General features: G+C 40.4%; 1 protein-coding gene across 1 annotated transcript in view; it reads right to left on the minus strand.

Moving 5' to 3' along the window:
• ITGBL1 (integrin subunit beta like 1) overlaps positions 1 to 17,617 on the minus strand; it is a 408,856-nt gene that overhangs the window by 22,172 nt on the left and 369,067 nt on the right. Inside the window, exon 9 of the mRNA XM_073614434.1 lies at positions 16,302 to 16,448. Within this exon, the coding sequence (XP_073470535.1) occupies positions 16,302 to 16,448 (147 nt within the window). The remainder of the gene's footprint in view (positions 1 to 16,301; positions 16,449 to 17,617) is intronic.

Here is a 17,617-nt window from a genome sequence, read left to right on the forward strand (position 1 = left end):
GAGACACAAACATGTGCAAAGGGGAAAAAAGGGGCACCATGCTTTATATAAGGGTTTCTTGTCCATTTATTCATCCTTTTCTAGTCCTGTGTCTTTGTAGTATATAAAATGGTCACAGGTTTGGATACCCTAATGTCGACAGAAGTTGCTCTTGTTTTTTAGCTGCCTGGCTTTATTTCCAAGGCCAAAAAAGACCTATTCTGCTGCTTTCCATTAGCCGCCAGGGCCATTATTCCAAGACATTGAAAAAAATGACACACCACACTGATGGACATACTAGCTCTATGAGTTCTCTAGCTGCCAGGCCCTGTGGGCAGGTATTTTTTTGCAGTTTTTCCATTGTTTTTTTATTTTTCCCTCAAAGCTTTCAGAGTTTGTAAAAGACCCCCCCCCCCCATATATTTTCTGAAAGCACATGACCTATAGAATAAAAAAAATATGCTACAGGTTTTTAAGGCCCCGCAATATTTGCACAATATGTGCGCAAATACACTAAAATCATTATTAGTTGATGTATGTGTGGAAACATTTACAAAGATCCTGATAAGTTGCTACTAAATATAAAAGTTTAAACTGTATTGAGTTAGTACATAACAAATATTTGTACATTTTAAGTTGTGCCCTTTTGTGAAATGGTGAAAACTGAAGGTGCGAAAAACTGTAAATAAAAACTATTTATGTTCTGGTTTATGTTATGTTATCTGGAGATTACCATTTTTCACTAACAGCTTTCAGAATTTGTAAAAGACCCCCCAAACCATACATTTTCTAAAAGCACAAGACCTGTTGAAGATAGCATGAGTATAGTTGTTCAAATGTTCATCAAATCACTATTTTCATTCAAAATACACTAAAATCATTATCAGCAGGCACAAACACAGCATAACTTACAAAATTCCTGCCAAATTGATACTAAGGCTTTTTCCACCTGGGGTATACTAAAATGTATTATCGTGGAGGGAAGTGTTTACCTACAAGGGGATGCACAGGTGTTCCGCGCATCCATGTGCAAGCAATCCTTTGGGATGCATCGACTACATGGGCACAACCATTGCTCCCAATCTGACCTCCGTGTGGGTGTGGATGCACGGCCCCAAACGCAGACAGTGTGAGCTTGGGCCATGCACCCGGACCCACACACGTGGATGTCAAATTGGGAGCAAGGGCTGTGTTCATGCAGTTGCTACATCCCAAATTACATCAATGGGACTGCCTGCATGGGGATTCATGGAACACCTGTGCATCCTTGTATAGGTAAATACGACCTTGCAGGGGCATATGCTGTAGTATGCCCTGTGTGAAGAAAGGCCTTATTATGTTTGTATTATTTATATTTTATTATAATTGAAAAAAACACTTTTTACAATTTTATTTTTTAATATTTTGTATTTTTTTTGGGTGGGGGGCTTTTGTGAGATGGCAGAGGTCTAAACAGACCTCTAACGTCTCTTTTTTGAGACAGAGAAAGGGACAGTAGACAGTCTTTTTTTCTGCAGCCTATGCTGCATTGTACATGAATGAATAGGAGTCTGTATAGAGGCTCCTATTCATTCACAAATTCAAGCATCACAGTAAACACTATTTACTATACTTCAGTGATGAATGGACACAGGAGCGATCAGTGGTGATTGCTCACTGAGCCCATTCAAGAAAAGGAAGGGGGCTGGTAAACACAAGTTTACCAACCACCCTCCACCCTCTCCATCCTGACAGCTTGTCTATGTACCCCAGCAGAAGATGCAGCCGGTGGGAGGGGGAGGAGGGGATGACAGCAAGCAGCACAGCAGGAGCGGGACAAAAGGCAGGGGATCGGTATGGGGGGAACATTGCTGGGGGTTGACAGAGATTAATGATAAAGCGAGCAGGATGTCAAAGCCGTTGAGTTAAAAGTTAAGCCAGCAGCCCACAGGATGACAGAGGCGGCGCCAGAATTGGGGACATTTATAGTGATTAGGGATATGGGAGGGGCAGAGAAAGGGACACTGAAGGGGGGTACTAGATGGAGACACTGAAAGGGGATGCTGTAGGGCAAGTAAAAAGACCACACTTTGGGCATGTGTATGCAAGCAGCAGCCTTCAAAAAGCTGTGCAGTGGAGCTGCACTAGAACCATCAACTTTACACACTGTTTGCATGTAATCAGAAGCATGTTAGCTGCTGATTACATTCATTCAGTAAAATACAAAGTGTCAGCTTCCATTTGAGTGTAAGCAAGTTGTTAAAGCAACCATGAGTTTACAGGCTTAGAAAATGCAGCCTCTATAAGGCATATGGACCTGACCAGTTGGAAGCAGTGCTGTAGGACCGTACGCCATATGGACCTGGTAGGGAAAGGGTTAAACATATCTCTAAGTTACTGTAAAGCGTAGTTCCGCCAGATTTTTTTTTTTAAAGTCAGCATCTACAAATACTGCAGCTGCTGACTTTTAAAATATGGACACTTACCTGTCCAGAGCGCCCGCGATGTCGGCACCTGAAACCAATCTGTCCCTTGGCTCTCGGGTGGAGGCACCGGCATTTTCGGTAAGGGAATCAGGAAGTGAAGCTTTGCGGCTTCACAGCCTGGTTCCCTACTGTGCATGCGTGATCCCATTGGTCCCTGCTGTCTTCTGGAACCTGTGTGTTTCCCAGAAGACAGTGGGGGGGATGGAGGAGGCGCTGGATATGGCATAGATATCCGCGGATACTGCGGCTATCTATGCTCAGAAGTGGGAGCAAATACCTGGATTATGCAGGTATCTGCCACCCCTCCCCCTGAAAGGTGGCAAATGTGACACCGGAGGGGGGGGATTCCGAAAAATGGAAGTTCCATTTTTGGGTGGAACACCGCTTTAAGATGAACTTCCCTATCAAATCCATGAGCTAACCCCATGTTCTCTCTCTGTCTCTATGGCATCTGATTCTCGCCTCCTTTCTATCTCTCCCCTTATTATTTCCTTCTATTTTTCCCTCTGCCCTTTTTTTCTCTTTGGTCTGCCTCTTTCCCTCCTTTTTTTTTCATTCTTTATTCATAATCTTTAAAAAAAAAAAAAAAACAAATAAACAAGCATAAGAGAATTGCAGAACCGCCATCATCAAGACCACCCTGGTATAATTTACTAATAGGCATTATAGTGCAGCAAGGCTGAAAATCATATACATAGTTACATACGCTATATTACCAAAAGTATTGTGACACCTGCCTTTACATGCACATGAACTTTAATGGCATCCCAGTCTAATGCTGGCCATACACTATACGAAAAATCGGCCGAAAAATCGTTCGTATAGACACTTCGTTCGTTTTTCGGCAAGTTAATGGGCACAAATCGATAATCGTTTGTGACGTTTTTGTGGGAAAAAAACGAACGGGAAGTTTGGAAAATTTCTGCCGAACGTACGATAAATTGCAAGGTTAATGTGTTTCCCGTCCGAACTGTCTGCACTAGGTATATGTAAAAAAACGAACAAAAAATTATTTATTCATGTCCACTGAACAATTTATCGGTCATTATATGATGGCACGATCGTTTGCGGTCACGGTCGAACGTTCGTTTTTCGAAAATGGGTTCGGCCGATTTTCTGTATAGTGTATGGCCAGCATTAGTCTGTAGGGTTCAATATTGAGTTGCCCCACCCTTTGCTGATATAACAGCTTCAATTCTTCTGGGAAGGCTGTCCACAAGGTTTAGGAATGTGTCTATGGGAATGTTTGACCATTCTTCCAGAAGCGCATTTGTGAGGTCAGGCACTGATGTTGGATGAGAAGGCCTGGCTCACAGTCTCTGCTCTACTTCATCCCAAAGGTGTTCTATCGGGTTGAGGCCAGGAGTCATGTTGCATCACTGGTGCACAGTCATGTTGGAACAGAAAGGGGTCATCCCCAAACTGTTCCCACGGAGTTGGGAGCATGAAATTATCCAAGAAAAAGGAGGAAAGATGGGGGGGTGGTAGGGGGAAATCAATGATTGAGAGTGGAATGCTAAAGTCACAGAAACACCCCAGCAACTTCACCGCATCAAGAGATCGATACAGACATCCTCTTATATCTTATCCTCTTAGGATCCAGTAGTGTAAAGGAGTCAGCCTACCAAAATCTTCTTAAATTCATCCTTGCAGAATTCAATCCAGTAAAACCTTGCTTTGGTAAATCTTTAATTTTGTTTTTTTGCATTGATTGTCCTCAGATCTCACTCCTGATGAGTCGGTAAACTCAACTCTTATGCAAACTTATATTACTTATATTATATTACCTTGTCTATATATTAAATTATGTTCTATTTCTTGGTGACTGTTTCTGTTTATGTGTATGTGTATGTATGACACCAATCATCCTATTTAAAGCACACTAAAGATATGTTGAGTGGTTGTTAGCTGCTGTGACCAATGCTATTCTGTTTGACCTGCCTTGCCTCCTGACTTTGTGACAGTCTGATCTCCCACTACTCACTTCAGCTCATGTCCTGAACTTGCCTTCTGTCTGCTGCTTTTGTTCCTCTACTGCACTTCTGGTACTGACCGTGGGCTTGGACCTTACCTTGCTACTGCCTGCTGATTTGGTACCTCTACTGCTTGTCCTGACTACATCTCTGATTTCTGCACTAGTGGATTTCAGTGGTCAATCTGCATTCCAGCTTTCTGCCCTAGATACAGTCTGAGTATCTCAGCAGACCGCAGTCTGTGTTCTGATCAACTGATGTGTCTAGATCCACTGCATGCACCCATGCCATTCCTTGTCCTGCTACAACCTGTTACCACTTCCAGGGTGTATTGAAGAAGAAAAGGAAGCCTTCTCATCTACTTGACCTCAAACAGGTACGTGACGCTGTGCATTAAACATTTCTGTCACCTGCACTCTCTGCGCTATTCCCTGCTGACCCCCGCACTCCATGTATATGTGTGTATGGGTTGATTCACTAAAACTAGAGAGTGCAAAATCTGGTGCAGCTGTGCATGGTAGCCAATCATCTTCTAACTTCAGCTTGTTCAATTAAACTATGATAAAAAAAACTGGAAGCTGATTGGTTAGTATGCAGAGCTGGACAAGATTCTCTCTCCAGTTTTAATAAATCAAGCCCCATGCTTTATGGACTTCTGGCCCCTGCACTCCATGTGTTACACACTCCTGACCCCTGTACTCCATGCATTATGCACACCTGACTCAGGAATCTGTGTGTTATGCACTCCTGACCCCTGCTCTTGGCCTTTCCAGTCTGTGTTACCTACTAGAGACCCCTGTGCTCTGTGAATTACTTACTTCTGACATCTGCACTTCGCATTTTACTTACTCTCGACCCCTGCTTTCTGTGTGTTACACACTCGTAAGTTGTGACCCCTGCTACTTGACCTATGCAAACTCTGTGTTACTTACTCTTGACTCCTGTGCTGTGTGCATTACTTAATCCTGACCCCTGCGTTACATGTATTACTTACTCATGACCCCTGCACTCTGTGTGTTACTTGCTCTTGACCTCTGCAATCTGTGCATTTTTCACTCTGACCCCTGCTCTCTTTGTGTTAATTACTCTCGACCCATAGCAAAGTAGACTCAAATCTATTTAATCATACCTCTTGAAGCCTGTCCCACTGTTATCACTGTTATTGCAATTTGACCACACTCACAATATGCTGCAGCGTGCATAGCACTGTACTACAACTGGTGCAAAAAACTTTTGTCTTTAAATCTTGAATATCTGTCTTTTGCTGCAAAAGTGTGTCAGAGTTTTTTAGGCATGTGTTAAAAATAGGGGCATGATTTTGTGGGTGTGGCTATAACTTGGGCCATGTTTTTGTGGGTGTGTTTATAATTTGGGGCATGTTTTTGTGGGTATGGTTAATAGTGGATAGGGTCAGCAAGGTGTCCATTGATTTCACTTTGAGAATTATTGTAACCCCAACCTAATAGCTGTGTTCTGATACTATTTTAAAAAATACAGTACATCCAAATATACCAAATGTAAATTCTTTCAAGGAAGTTATTACAAGGAGGTGTTTTTCCCACTGTCCTCTCCCTCCTACATACTATGCATAATAATGTAATGCTTGCATGAACCCAAAATACAGTTTATACCAGAAAACAAACCTTTTTCAGACATTTAGATTGTGCCTGCACATATCACTGTCTTTTCAGATGTATGCCACTTTTAGACCGTGCTACCTGCCATGCTCAGTCAATTGAGTCAGCTGTTCACTGCTACTGACATGTGAAAAGTCAGAAACAAAAGAGAGGTTGCTGCTGTTGTGGAAGAGCACTGGCACTGGATTGGTGAGTGGGTGAGTCTGTGGGGGACTGTGCCAGAGATCCGGTGAGTATAGAAGCAGGAGCAGCTTTTCATTTTCAAGAATTGCTGGGTACTGCTTTTTGCCTAAGTTGGAATTGGAATTAAAAAAACATGTGTAGACCAAAAGGTCTAAGGGCAGACTGTCAGCATGAATCTTCAGTGGAATTGTAAACAAAAAGGAAAGCGGTGGAGTGGTTGGATTGTGTCACTGGTATTCCTCAGTTTTGGAACTTTTGATTTCTCTAATACATATAATGGAGATTAAAGTATAGACAAGAGGCCCACTTTTTAATTGCAGATGCCATCTGTGTTCATGGAATCTGGAACTCCTAATTGCTCTCCAATTGCTGAAATTTTAATTCATCTCACCAACAGAGAACATTCAAAGACAAAGATAAAAAACAGCAACCCCCAGGCCCTAATCTAATAGGTAGTCTTCTTCAACAATTTTTTTCTTCAAACCCAGGGATTAGAAGACAACCTGGTGGACATCATCTCACATTCTAGGCCCACAAAGTTTGTAGACATAAGCCAGAGGCATAAAGGAATTGCCACTTCCAATTAATCTAAATTCCCTGGTCTGTAAATGATTTTAATATTTTTAATAGGTTTATATCCATAACATGCATATTGCAATGAGATAGCAGCATACAATTGATCTGCGAAACCACCATTTATCTTCAAATAATATTCTAAAAATAATGATAAATGTTGGGAAACCCTGGGGTTATCGTATAAGCTTTTGTATTATTTACCTGGTTATTTGAATAAGTCCTTTTTATTTTAGAAAATCTGTACACCTGAAATTAGCCTTCCCTATTATCATAGTACTGACATGTGTTGACCAATATCTAATAGCTGTAAATTATAATTGATTCACTTCCTAAACTATCCCCAGATCCCTCTAATCATTTGTCAGTGCTGATGGTATCTTTTCAGGAACCCTTTACTGAAAACTAATTACGAAGTCATTAGTTAATGAGTTGTGCTCAGTGCAACCAGCTCTCATACATAATAAGTTTGGCATTTGGCTTTCATTTTGTGAGATGCCCTTTGAACAACAGACATTTTGATGAAAGCTGGTGCTTGTATTTTTGTTATAACCACTTAAACCCTGAAAACCTTTGATTTACATGAAAGCATTGAAGGGAAGCCTGCATATATTTGTACCATGAAATAAATTCATAAATAGATAATCATGAAAGATTTTCATACAGTATCTTTTTTCCAATTTCATTTGTCCAGCTATGTATTGTAAAACCTAGATGCTTTGACATACAGCCACTTATATTGTATATTGATGAGTGTACTTCTAAGAAGCTACTCAGGTATAATTATACAGAAACACACACACACACACACACACACACACACACAATATTGTGAAAATGTAAGTACATCCCATCTTTGAACAAACTTTAGATCTTTATTAAAACAGTGCCTACAGATAAAAGTGATGTATTTTGAACACATTACCAATAAGCATGATGTGTTTTATTTATTTCCATTATCCAAAATAGGAAAATGCAGATTTTCCATATAGAAAACGTTAATATACCCCTAAATTTACCACCACTTTAAATCCATGAAACAAGAATCAGGTGTTCCCTATTAGATGCCATGATTAGGACCTCCTTAGGCAGTATGCAGGTGAAAATTGTCATATTTAAACCTCAGACATCTAAGGATTGGTTTAGTAAAACTGGAGAGTGCAAAATCTGGTGCAGGTCTACATAGAAACTGATCAGCTTCCGTTTTTTTTTTTTTAAGCTTAATTGAACAAGCTGAAATTAGAAGCTGATTGGCTACCATCTACAGCTGCACCAGAGTTTGAACCCTCCAGTTTTAGTAAATCAACCCCCAAGGGTTGACATGTGTTGTGTTCAAAAGTTGAAGTTAAACCAGATATGAGTCTTTGAACATAATGATCCAAAGCACTCTAGCAAATCCACAAAGCAATGACTTACACTTTTGCAGGGGGATTTTTGAAACAGACAGTTAATGCAAGCAAACCCACAAACATCATCAAACTGTTAGAATTTTGCATGGACACAAAAATTTCACTGGGTCCATGTCAGACGGGTGAGAAGTAATTTCTGTTCTTCAGGGCAATACCAGCTTTTGAGGCTAAGGGTGTATTTACTTTTTTCCACAGTACAGCATTACCTCTATTGATATTTTTGCTTAATAAATGATTGAAAATAGTATTTTTCTTGTGTTATTATTCAAGTACTGTATATCACCTTTTTCTGTAGGTACTGTTTCCTTATTCAAATATATTGAAAATAAATAGCAATCTCTATGAAGTGTACCTAATTTTTTAAACATACATGTTTAAATTACATATAGAATATATTCTTCCTTATGCAGTGCTGTTGTGGGACACATAGGAACTCAGTTTAAAACCCTGCCACAGCTAACTTGCTGGAGAGCTCTCTGCTAGTAGCTTAGCCATCTGTACCCAATGATCCATTAAGAAACCACAATGTAAAACCTATGCTGATAGCTCTTCAAAAAATATCAGTAACTAGCATATTGCAGAAGTTCTGTTTCTTATTATGACTGTGCTTTTATTTTTTTTACTGTTTGATTATTATATTGTACACTAAAATTATTTAAAACATACATGGGTATCATTGGACTGTATCCACACACTGTATAGAAAGTCCTAAAGCAGGAAGGAAGGCTGGGTCTTTACAGGAGAGGCATGGCAACGAAAGTGTTAACAGATTGTGTAATAGGAAGAAAGATTGATAGGGAAAAGAGGTCTGTGTGGAACAGACGCAGTCAAGCAGGGAGGGGTACCAAGATCTGGATCACCTTCTGTGGATCCATGATCAATCATGACGCCGCCACAGCCGACCTGAAAAAAGAAAAAAAAAGGCAAACCGCAGAATGCCTGGCTTGGTGTTTGACAGTTCTTATATAGGTAAGGTGCAGAGCCACCTGGCGACGTTACCTGCCCTTACCTATATAAGAACTGTCAAACGGATTGGATTGTGGGGTACCCCCACGTCATTTTTTATAACATTTTTCTTTTGCCAGCAATGGTATTGTATTGCTGGCAATTTAAATGTCATTTTTTTTTTCTTTAGAAATTTCAGTTTTGCTGCAGTAGGTTCTATCCATGGTACAGATGCGGAACTATATTTAAAGGAATTTTTCATTTTTTATTGTTTCACTGTAAGCATCGTTAAAATCACTGATCCTGAAAAAAACAATCTTTTTTTTTAAAAAAAGGTTGTATTGATACAGAGCAGTACTCAGACCCCATACCCTTTTTATGGCCAATAACTTTCTTATAAGCCTTCAAAATGGGGACTTTTGATTTTTCAAGTTCTGGTCCCATAGACTTTAATAGGGTTAGCCGTTCAGGTCAGAACTTTTTCTCTGTTAGGGAGTTGTGGTGCGAACCGAACAGGGAGGTGTTCGGCCCATCTCTACCTGCTGGTGCCACTGTGGTTCCCAGAGCTGAAGGACACAGTTCTGGTCGCAACAAGTGGGTGTCTCCCAGCAGATCCCAGTAATTAGGCTCCACCTGATGCTGACTGCTGGGATGAAATATAACCCCCTCCCTTAATTTTCATCAGTGCTAAAGTGTTTTGCCTGTTAGCCAAATACCTGCTTGCTGATTATCTTGACCCTTGCCATATCCTGCATCATGTTCCCTGTATCCTGTTACCTCATCTCTGCTCCCCTTGTTCCTAGTCCCAGTCCTCGTTATGCCCTATTTATGTGAGCTTCCCTCCATTTGTGCATAATGTATCATAGTTAGGTTGTTATTTTGGCTTTGCTTCACTGCTACGTTTATTTTTACTTTGCTATGCTTATGGTCTGTTGATGTTGAATGGGTGTTGTGTGCATTAATAAACTTTATAATCTTACGTCTGATTTCAGTTCCCTAACTACAGCTACACTGATCTGGTTGTTCCTGCTTCCACTAGATACTTGCACTCCGTATCCCTTACAAGGGGGTTAAATTCGCAGTTGAGTCTTCAAATAGAGTGTGCAACTTTCCCACCCTCCCTGTCTAATATTTTTTTTAAATGTATTTTTTCTCATTCCTCTGTAAGAAAGCATGCTATTTAACCACTTCAGCTCTGGAAGGTTTTACTGTCTTCATGACCAGGACATTTTTTTGCTATTTAGCACTGCACTACTTTAAAATAAAAGAGGAAACCACCGCGCTATATACTATACACAATTAACACAATCAAGTAAGTAAATAAGGAACAATTGAAAAAAGAGCAGCCGCTTAAAGGTGAGATACACACACTACAAATTAAATAAACAAAAGAAGCAGCGCTATAAATCAAATATGTGATACTAAACCACAATTAGTGATTAATGGTATATAAAGTTCATGTACAATCAAGTGACACAGTAAAGTTCAATCAGTGAATGGAAGTCTTCAAAGGTGCAATGGATGAGAAACCAGACAACTGGGTCCCTTGTTAGGCAAACACAGATGGGACTGGATATACCTTCACCACACCACAGTGTTATGAATAAAATGGACGCTTACCAAATGGCAAGCTTAAGAAAGCTTGTGACCTTAACCCGGTCGGGGCCTTTTCTGAGATGGAAACACCTTTAGACCACTCTTCAGACCGTGGATGGCTCACTATCCTCCACATAAGGAAACCAGGATACAGGGAATACTATACTCCTATCTTGGAGTTGTTCTCACAAACAATGCCCCAAAAAAAAGGAAGAGCACATAGCGTAATCGTCAAAGCTTGTTTAAAGCTTTCTTTGAGAAGCCAGCACCAGGTGGTGCTGGCTTCTCAAAGAAAGCTTTAAACAAGCTTTGACGATTACGCTATGTGCTCTTCCTTTTTTTTGGGGCATTGTTTGTGAGAACAACTCCAAGATAGGAGTATAGTATTCCCTGTATCCTGGTTTCCTTATGTGGAGGATAGTGAGCCATCCACGGTCTGAAGAGTGGTCTAAAGGTGTTTCCATCTCAGAAAAGGCCCCGACCGGGTTAAGGTCACAAGCTTTCTTAAGCTTGCCATTTGGTAAGCGTCCATTTTATTCATAACACTGTGGTGTGGTGAAGGTATATCCAGTCCCATCTGTGTTTGCCTAACAAGGGACCCAGTTGTCTGGTTTCTCATCCATTGCACCTTTGAAGACTTCCATTCACTGATTGAACTTTACTGTGTCACTTGATTGTACATGAACTTTATATACCATTAATCACTAATTGTGGTTTAGTATCACATATTTGATTTATAGCGCTACTGCACTACTTTAACTGGTAATTGCGTGGTCATGCAACGCTGTATCCAAACAAAATTTGTCATTTGTTTCACACCAATAGAGCTTTCTTTTGGTGGTATTTGATCACCACTGTTTTTTTTTTTTTTTTTATACTTTTTGTGATATGAACAAAAAAAGATGGAACATTTTGAAATAAAAACTTTCTGCTATAAAACATAACCAATAAAAAAAAAAATCTAATTTCTTCATAAATTCCGGCTAAATGTATTCTGCTACATGTCTTTGGTAAAAAAAAATCCCAATTGTATATTGATTGGTTTGCGTAAAAGTTATAGCGCCTACAAACTATGGTATATACACTGCGGTTGGTAATCTGACACCAACTGAGGCTGGGGGTGAACTGACTAACTGCCACTGACATCACTAGTGACACTAGTGACACCAATACAGTGATAATACTATACACTGTTACTGTACTATACACTGTTACTGTACTAATGATACTGGCTGGGAAGGGGTCAACATCTAGGGTGTTTAAGGGGTTAACGTGATTGTTAATGATCACCTTATATCATCATCATTCAGTTTAAAATAGAAATTAATATCAAAACATTTTTGTATAGATATAAAAAGAAAATTATAAATACCCCTTTCCCTTTTTTTTATAAGTGATCACATTCCCTCTGTTCTCAGCTGCATAAGAGCTGGGGGAGTAGAAGCAACAGCACACTGAGCTTCCCAGTAAATGGCTGTTCAGCAGGACGTTACTAACAAATCTCTTTGTTTCCTAGATAAGAAACAGAGATTGTTCCCTTAGCTGTGTCCAATCACAACTCAGAGCCCTGTGTTGATAATCAACATAGAGCTCTGAGCTGCTATTGGACACAGCCGATCAGCAGGTCCTGTCCAATATGCATTGGCCGGGACTTTCTGACAGTCACCCACTGTGTACAACCTGCTATCTGTGGAAGCAAGCAGCGATATACCAATATGTGTGGCCCGCCCGTCCGCAGTACATTGTGGGCAGGCGGTCCTTAAGTGGTAAAATGAAAGTCGTGGTAGCAAAGTAAGGGTTTGAAGGTGGCAGTCCAGTTGAAAAATGATTAGGGTGCCCATCTCTGGTTTGGTGTCAATGATAGGTTCATCTTTAAAAAAATTAAAATAATAAATTCATACTTTTTAGCAGGTAAAAAAAATGTGCAGAGCATTGCACCTGTGGTCAGCAGATCATGGGTGCAATGTCCAGCTCCTTCAGACTGTCAACATAGCTGGGTGGAACATGTAACATGTTCCAATTGTGAACATATCCTTTAAGTTACATTACATTTATGTAACCTGGTATAATATGCAGCGTGTCCACCTATCTGCTATGAATTACTCGCAAATTGTCTATGTAAAGGTGTAATGTGTAGCTAAGGACCTCATATGTACCATAAAAGATTATTGACATACTGTATATGGAGGCTGTATTGAATTTTTATTTATCATACGTTTGTACTTATTTGCACATTTTTAATAAAATACTTTTGTGGCCATTCAACTCCAAAAGAGATGTAATTGTTGGGTCATTTAAATGCGCTTCAGGATTTTGTTCAGTGTTCAGTGGTGGCTAGCATCTCTGTCTGCAATACAATGGTGAAGAATCCATAAACACAGCTATATTTGACAGGTTAAGTTGTCTTTGACTTTATCTAATTAGGAGGATACCCTGCATTGATTGCCAGCAACATTTAAGGTCTACCGAAATGTCTATAGCCTCCTGTAATGTAGTAGTCCAACTTAAGCTACAGGTGTCTAGATCAGACAGATTTGGCATTCTCAGTGTATTGCCAAACATGTTGCAGATTGGCCTTTAAGGCAGTAAGTTCAGGACCCTTTTTATGTATATGGGCACCTTAAAATGGTAGTAAACCACTGGGCGAGGAGTTTTTTTTTTTTTTCGGACCTGAAAGGTAATATTATAACGTGTTAGTATGCATTGCATACTAGCACATTATGTGACACTTACCTGAAAACAAAGCCCTCCAGTGAAGCGCTGTCGCCGCTGGAGGCCACTTCCACCTTCACCTGTCTCCCTTCCGGGTCCACGGACTCCAGCTGTGTGACTGGTTGGAGCTGCGATGACGTCACTCCTGTACATGTGTGGGGAGCCACGGTGTACAGCACAGAACTCTGAAGGAATTGCTCGGGCAGCCGTTCCTTCATAGCACATGCGTAGCGGGTTATACAGTAAATATCCCCTGAACGGTGTACGTTTAGGAGATATTTACAGTACCTATAGGTAAGCCTTATTATAGTCAGAGATAAGAGTTTACTCCCTGTCACGGAACGTCCCACACTCCGCTTGAGTGCTTCCGTCATATACCACTTCCTCCCAGTCTGCATACAGATATTAGATATTCCAACCGCTCACAAAGCACAAAACAAGGCGACACTTGTTTCACTGCTAACATGGACTGTTTTTATTATAACCAGAATACAAGACTTCTTATACCGTAGAAGAGGAGGTTCCCCCTCCTGCTCATATTACTCTAACAATACACCTGTAACAAATTAACATGAGCTAATTAACTAATCCCTTTAAGCAGCTGATGTGACTCTGTGCCCATCAGGATTTCACAACAGGTCAGACTTGTTGTCACCGAGCTTCATACAGTACATTAAACACAATAGCAGGAGCTAATTACAATTAATACAAACAATGAGTTGAATACTCTTAGAACCTGTGGTAAGCCATACTAGACTCATTTACATTAAACACATTATAGCTGACATCAGACAGGTGAGTGGAGTTGATGACATCAGCATCTCCTCACAGTATGAGTCCCAACAGTATGACTCAGTCACTATTGCTAATATGGCAAATACAGGGTCCCCAGAGTCTGTGTGTCCTGGGGGACAAGGACCTGAAGCCAAAGTAACAACACCTCAAGGGTACCCCAAATGCCAGGGGCCATAATCAAAAGGCAAGAGGCTTGCATTCAGTCCTCTCCAAAAGCCTAGGTCTGTCACACTCCCACTTTAATACCTAAATAGTAAAAAACATCAACAACGGTGTAATACATGGATTCAACATAACTAATCAGTGCCTTTGCATTTATTTTGGCTGTAGCATTGTATTTCATACAGTAAATACAATACCAGAGTTTAATGATCAAAATTGTAAACTACTGTACCTATAGATGTTAAAGGAGAAGTACAGCCAAAGCTCATTTGGCTGTACTTCTCCTGTGGATCCCAGGAGTGCAGTTCGTTCTGCACTCCTGTCACCCGTTTTTGTGGCCCCCTGTCGGCTGATGTCACAGAGCCAGTCCAGGCTCAGGCAAGATCGTGACAATAGAGTTGGCATCCGCCCACATGCCTGGACCAGGAACCGGCTCAGCCTCTCAGCGAGCCGCTCCAGCCCCCTCCACAGACCAGCCCTCCAGTAAACGCGGGGTGGGGGGCAAAGCAGAGAGCTGCTGACTGATAGACACTAGCTCTCTGCTCATGGAGCTGTGAGAACTAAGCAATCAGCGGTGTTCAATCGCTCGGTCTCAGTGTAGAGGTGGCGGGGGACAGATGCAGCATCGATCCGATGCTGCATCCACCTAGGTAAGTATGAATCTGAAACAAAAAAAAAAAAACCCATACATCTCTTTTAAAGCACCATTGTTATTATTCAAAACATACAAAGCTAAGCCATATCTTTGAAGAACAGTGCAAATACTCACCTTTCCTGCGCACATTCCACCAAATGCTACTCCAAGTCTGAGAAATCTTCTGAAGTCTACAGGCAAATTGACACTTTCAGTAATATTGATCTCTTGGGTCATCCACTGCCCTCACTAGTTCCTCCTGCTGCCCGCCATGCATCGGAAGGCTAATCATTTCTACTCATCCCTGAAGATCACAAACATCAGCCAATATGATCACTATAATAGGTCCTTGTACAAGTTTAAAGCATTTTGAGCTCTGTATTAATAATGTTGGTTGCATTGTACATTTCTTACAAACACTGTATATTTTGTAAGATTTTCTCAAGAAAGCAACTTTGTATTATTTTCTTTTTTGTGTTAAAAAAAGCTGATAATTATTAAAAAGTAGCTACAACTGCCTTCTTTGTGAGAATTTATTTCACACTTTTACAAAGCCTTGAGGTGTAATTATTCTTTTTCACCAAATACATCCTAACAAAAATATAAAACGTGAAATAATAACTTGCCTTATATACTGCATTAATATCAAAAACTGGAGTCACTGCTCTGGATTCTACATTGCATATTTTAATTAAAAAAAAAAAAAAAAAACCCTGCGCTTTCTATACCAGAGGCACAGCGAACATGATTCATGAGCACAATGAAGAATACCTTGATGTTTATGGAATGAGACCCTGATGTCAGCAATACATAAACTCTCTGAATAGAACACATTGCAAAGGCAGAGAGAGAGTATCTGGATGTCTGCTTCTACAAAGCCTGAAGGACATCATTTGTACAAATCTGTGACAGGAAGGTGACATTGTTGAAAAGATTTCAGGACAAGTTTTCAGTAACATCATCTGAACCGTACCATGTTCAATTGCCATTCTTTTGAATTCTTTGTTCCAGAGATAACATCTAAATGAAATATATATTATTGGAACCTTTTGTCACCCTTTACATTTGTAAATTGGTGCAAGCTACCACTGAATCCACCATTCCTAAAGGAGAGATGGAAAGTGTTTGCTAAGAGCAAAGGTGTAGAAATAAAGTGTTGCTACACATTTGTTTTCCAAGGAGTCATTTGAATGATGGCTCATTTACTGATGGATTTGTGGTACAAAGTAAGCACTTACCTTTCCCAGAGCATAATATGTCATCTGATGACTCGCAGTGACTCTTGCTTTCTTCTTCTGTCATATTACATTTTCTTGCATGTTGGCATAATTTTCCAAACCAACCAGCCTCACAAATGCATCGACCACAGGAACAAGTACCGTGTTCTGAAAAACATTTATAAGATGTCAACAGTGACAGATTAGCATTATATCACTTTCTAATCTGTTCGTAAAACTTTGCATATTCACATAAAAAAGATGTGACTAATGGAGGAACAGCTGTTGCATAAATTAAATAATGAGACTTTGTCAGGCTTGGGCTCTAAAAGTAGCATAAATACCACTGAGAAGGTGCTAAGCATTTGTTAACTGATGTAACTACAGTATACAGTGGGTTACTGTACTTTATACAGCCCCAAATGGCCCCTGCATGTTGAATAAAGCTGTTATTTTTACAAAATGAAACTTGCTATCTGAATGCTTTTATAAGGTATACAGTTTATATAATATATGCTTATATTGTTAATAATTGGGTATGTGTAGCGCTACCCCGAAGGAGCCACTAATAGATTTGGGCCTCTGCTCTTTCCTTGGCCCTAAACGGAGCCCCACTGGTGGCTGACACCACCAAAAGACCCTGGCTAGGGAGTCTTCTGGCAGTTACACAAGAAAGATACACACGAACTGTAATAAAAATTACCAGGTTGCATTGGTAGCAATAAAATGGTAATGCAATGCAACAGTTTAGAGGTGTTACGATAATCACAGTGAATAAACACAGTAACAATACAGTACAGTACAATACAGTACAGTGAATACTCTTTAAAGTGTGGCCACTTACATCCTGCAAGACCAAGGGGTATAAACAATAGCCCTCTGACTAGAAGATCACTCCCCAAGTGAGACGTGTATGGGTAAACAAGGCAATGAAATGGCTAGCTCACTTGTAGGCCCTCAGTCAGGAGAGTCTAGGTTTAAGTTTCAGAATCTGTTAGACTGCCTCCAAACCTGTATTACTAATAGGAAAACCCTTAGTATAAAATTTGTTCTTCTGTTGGCTTAGTTGGGGCCCTTACATTGGCACACAATGCAAATTGCTGTCTCTTTAAGATGTGGAATGACACAGGTTACTTTAAGAGATGAGGTTGTTTGCACAGGTCACTTAAGGATAGGGAATTGCAGGCAAAGGTTACTTACAGGGGTGTCAAACTGGCAGCCCTCCAGCTGTTGCGGAATTACCAGTCAGATTATGCCTCTGTCTGTGGGAGTCATGCTTATAACTCAGCCTTGCAATGCCTCATGAGACTTGTAGTTCTGCAACAGCTGGAGGGCCT

The sequence above is a fragment of the Aquarana catesbeiana genome, linkage group LG02 (genome assembly GCF_042186555.1).
Source record: "Aquarana catesbeiana isolate 2022-GZ linkage group LG02, ASM4218655v1, whole genome shotgun sequence".
NCBI classification, from domain to species: Eukaryota; Metazoa; Chordata; class Amphibia; order Anura; family Ranidae; genus Aquarana; species Aquarana catesbeiana.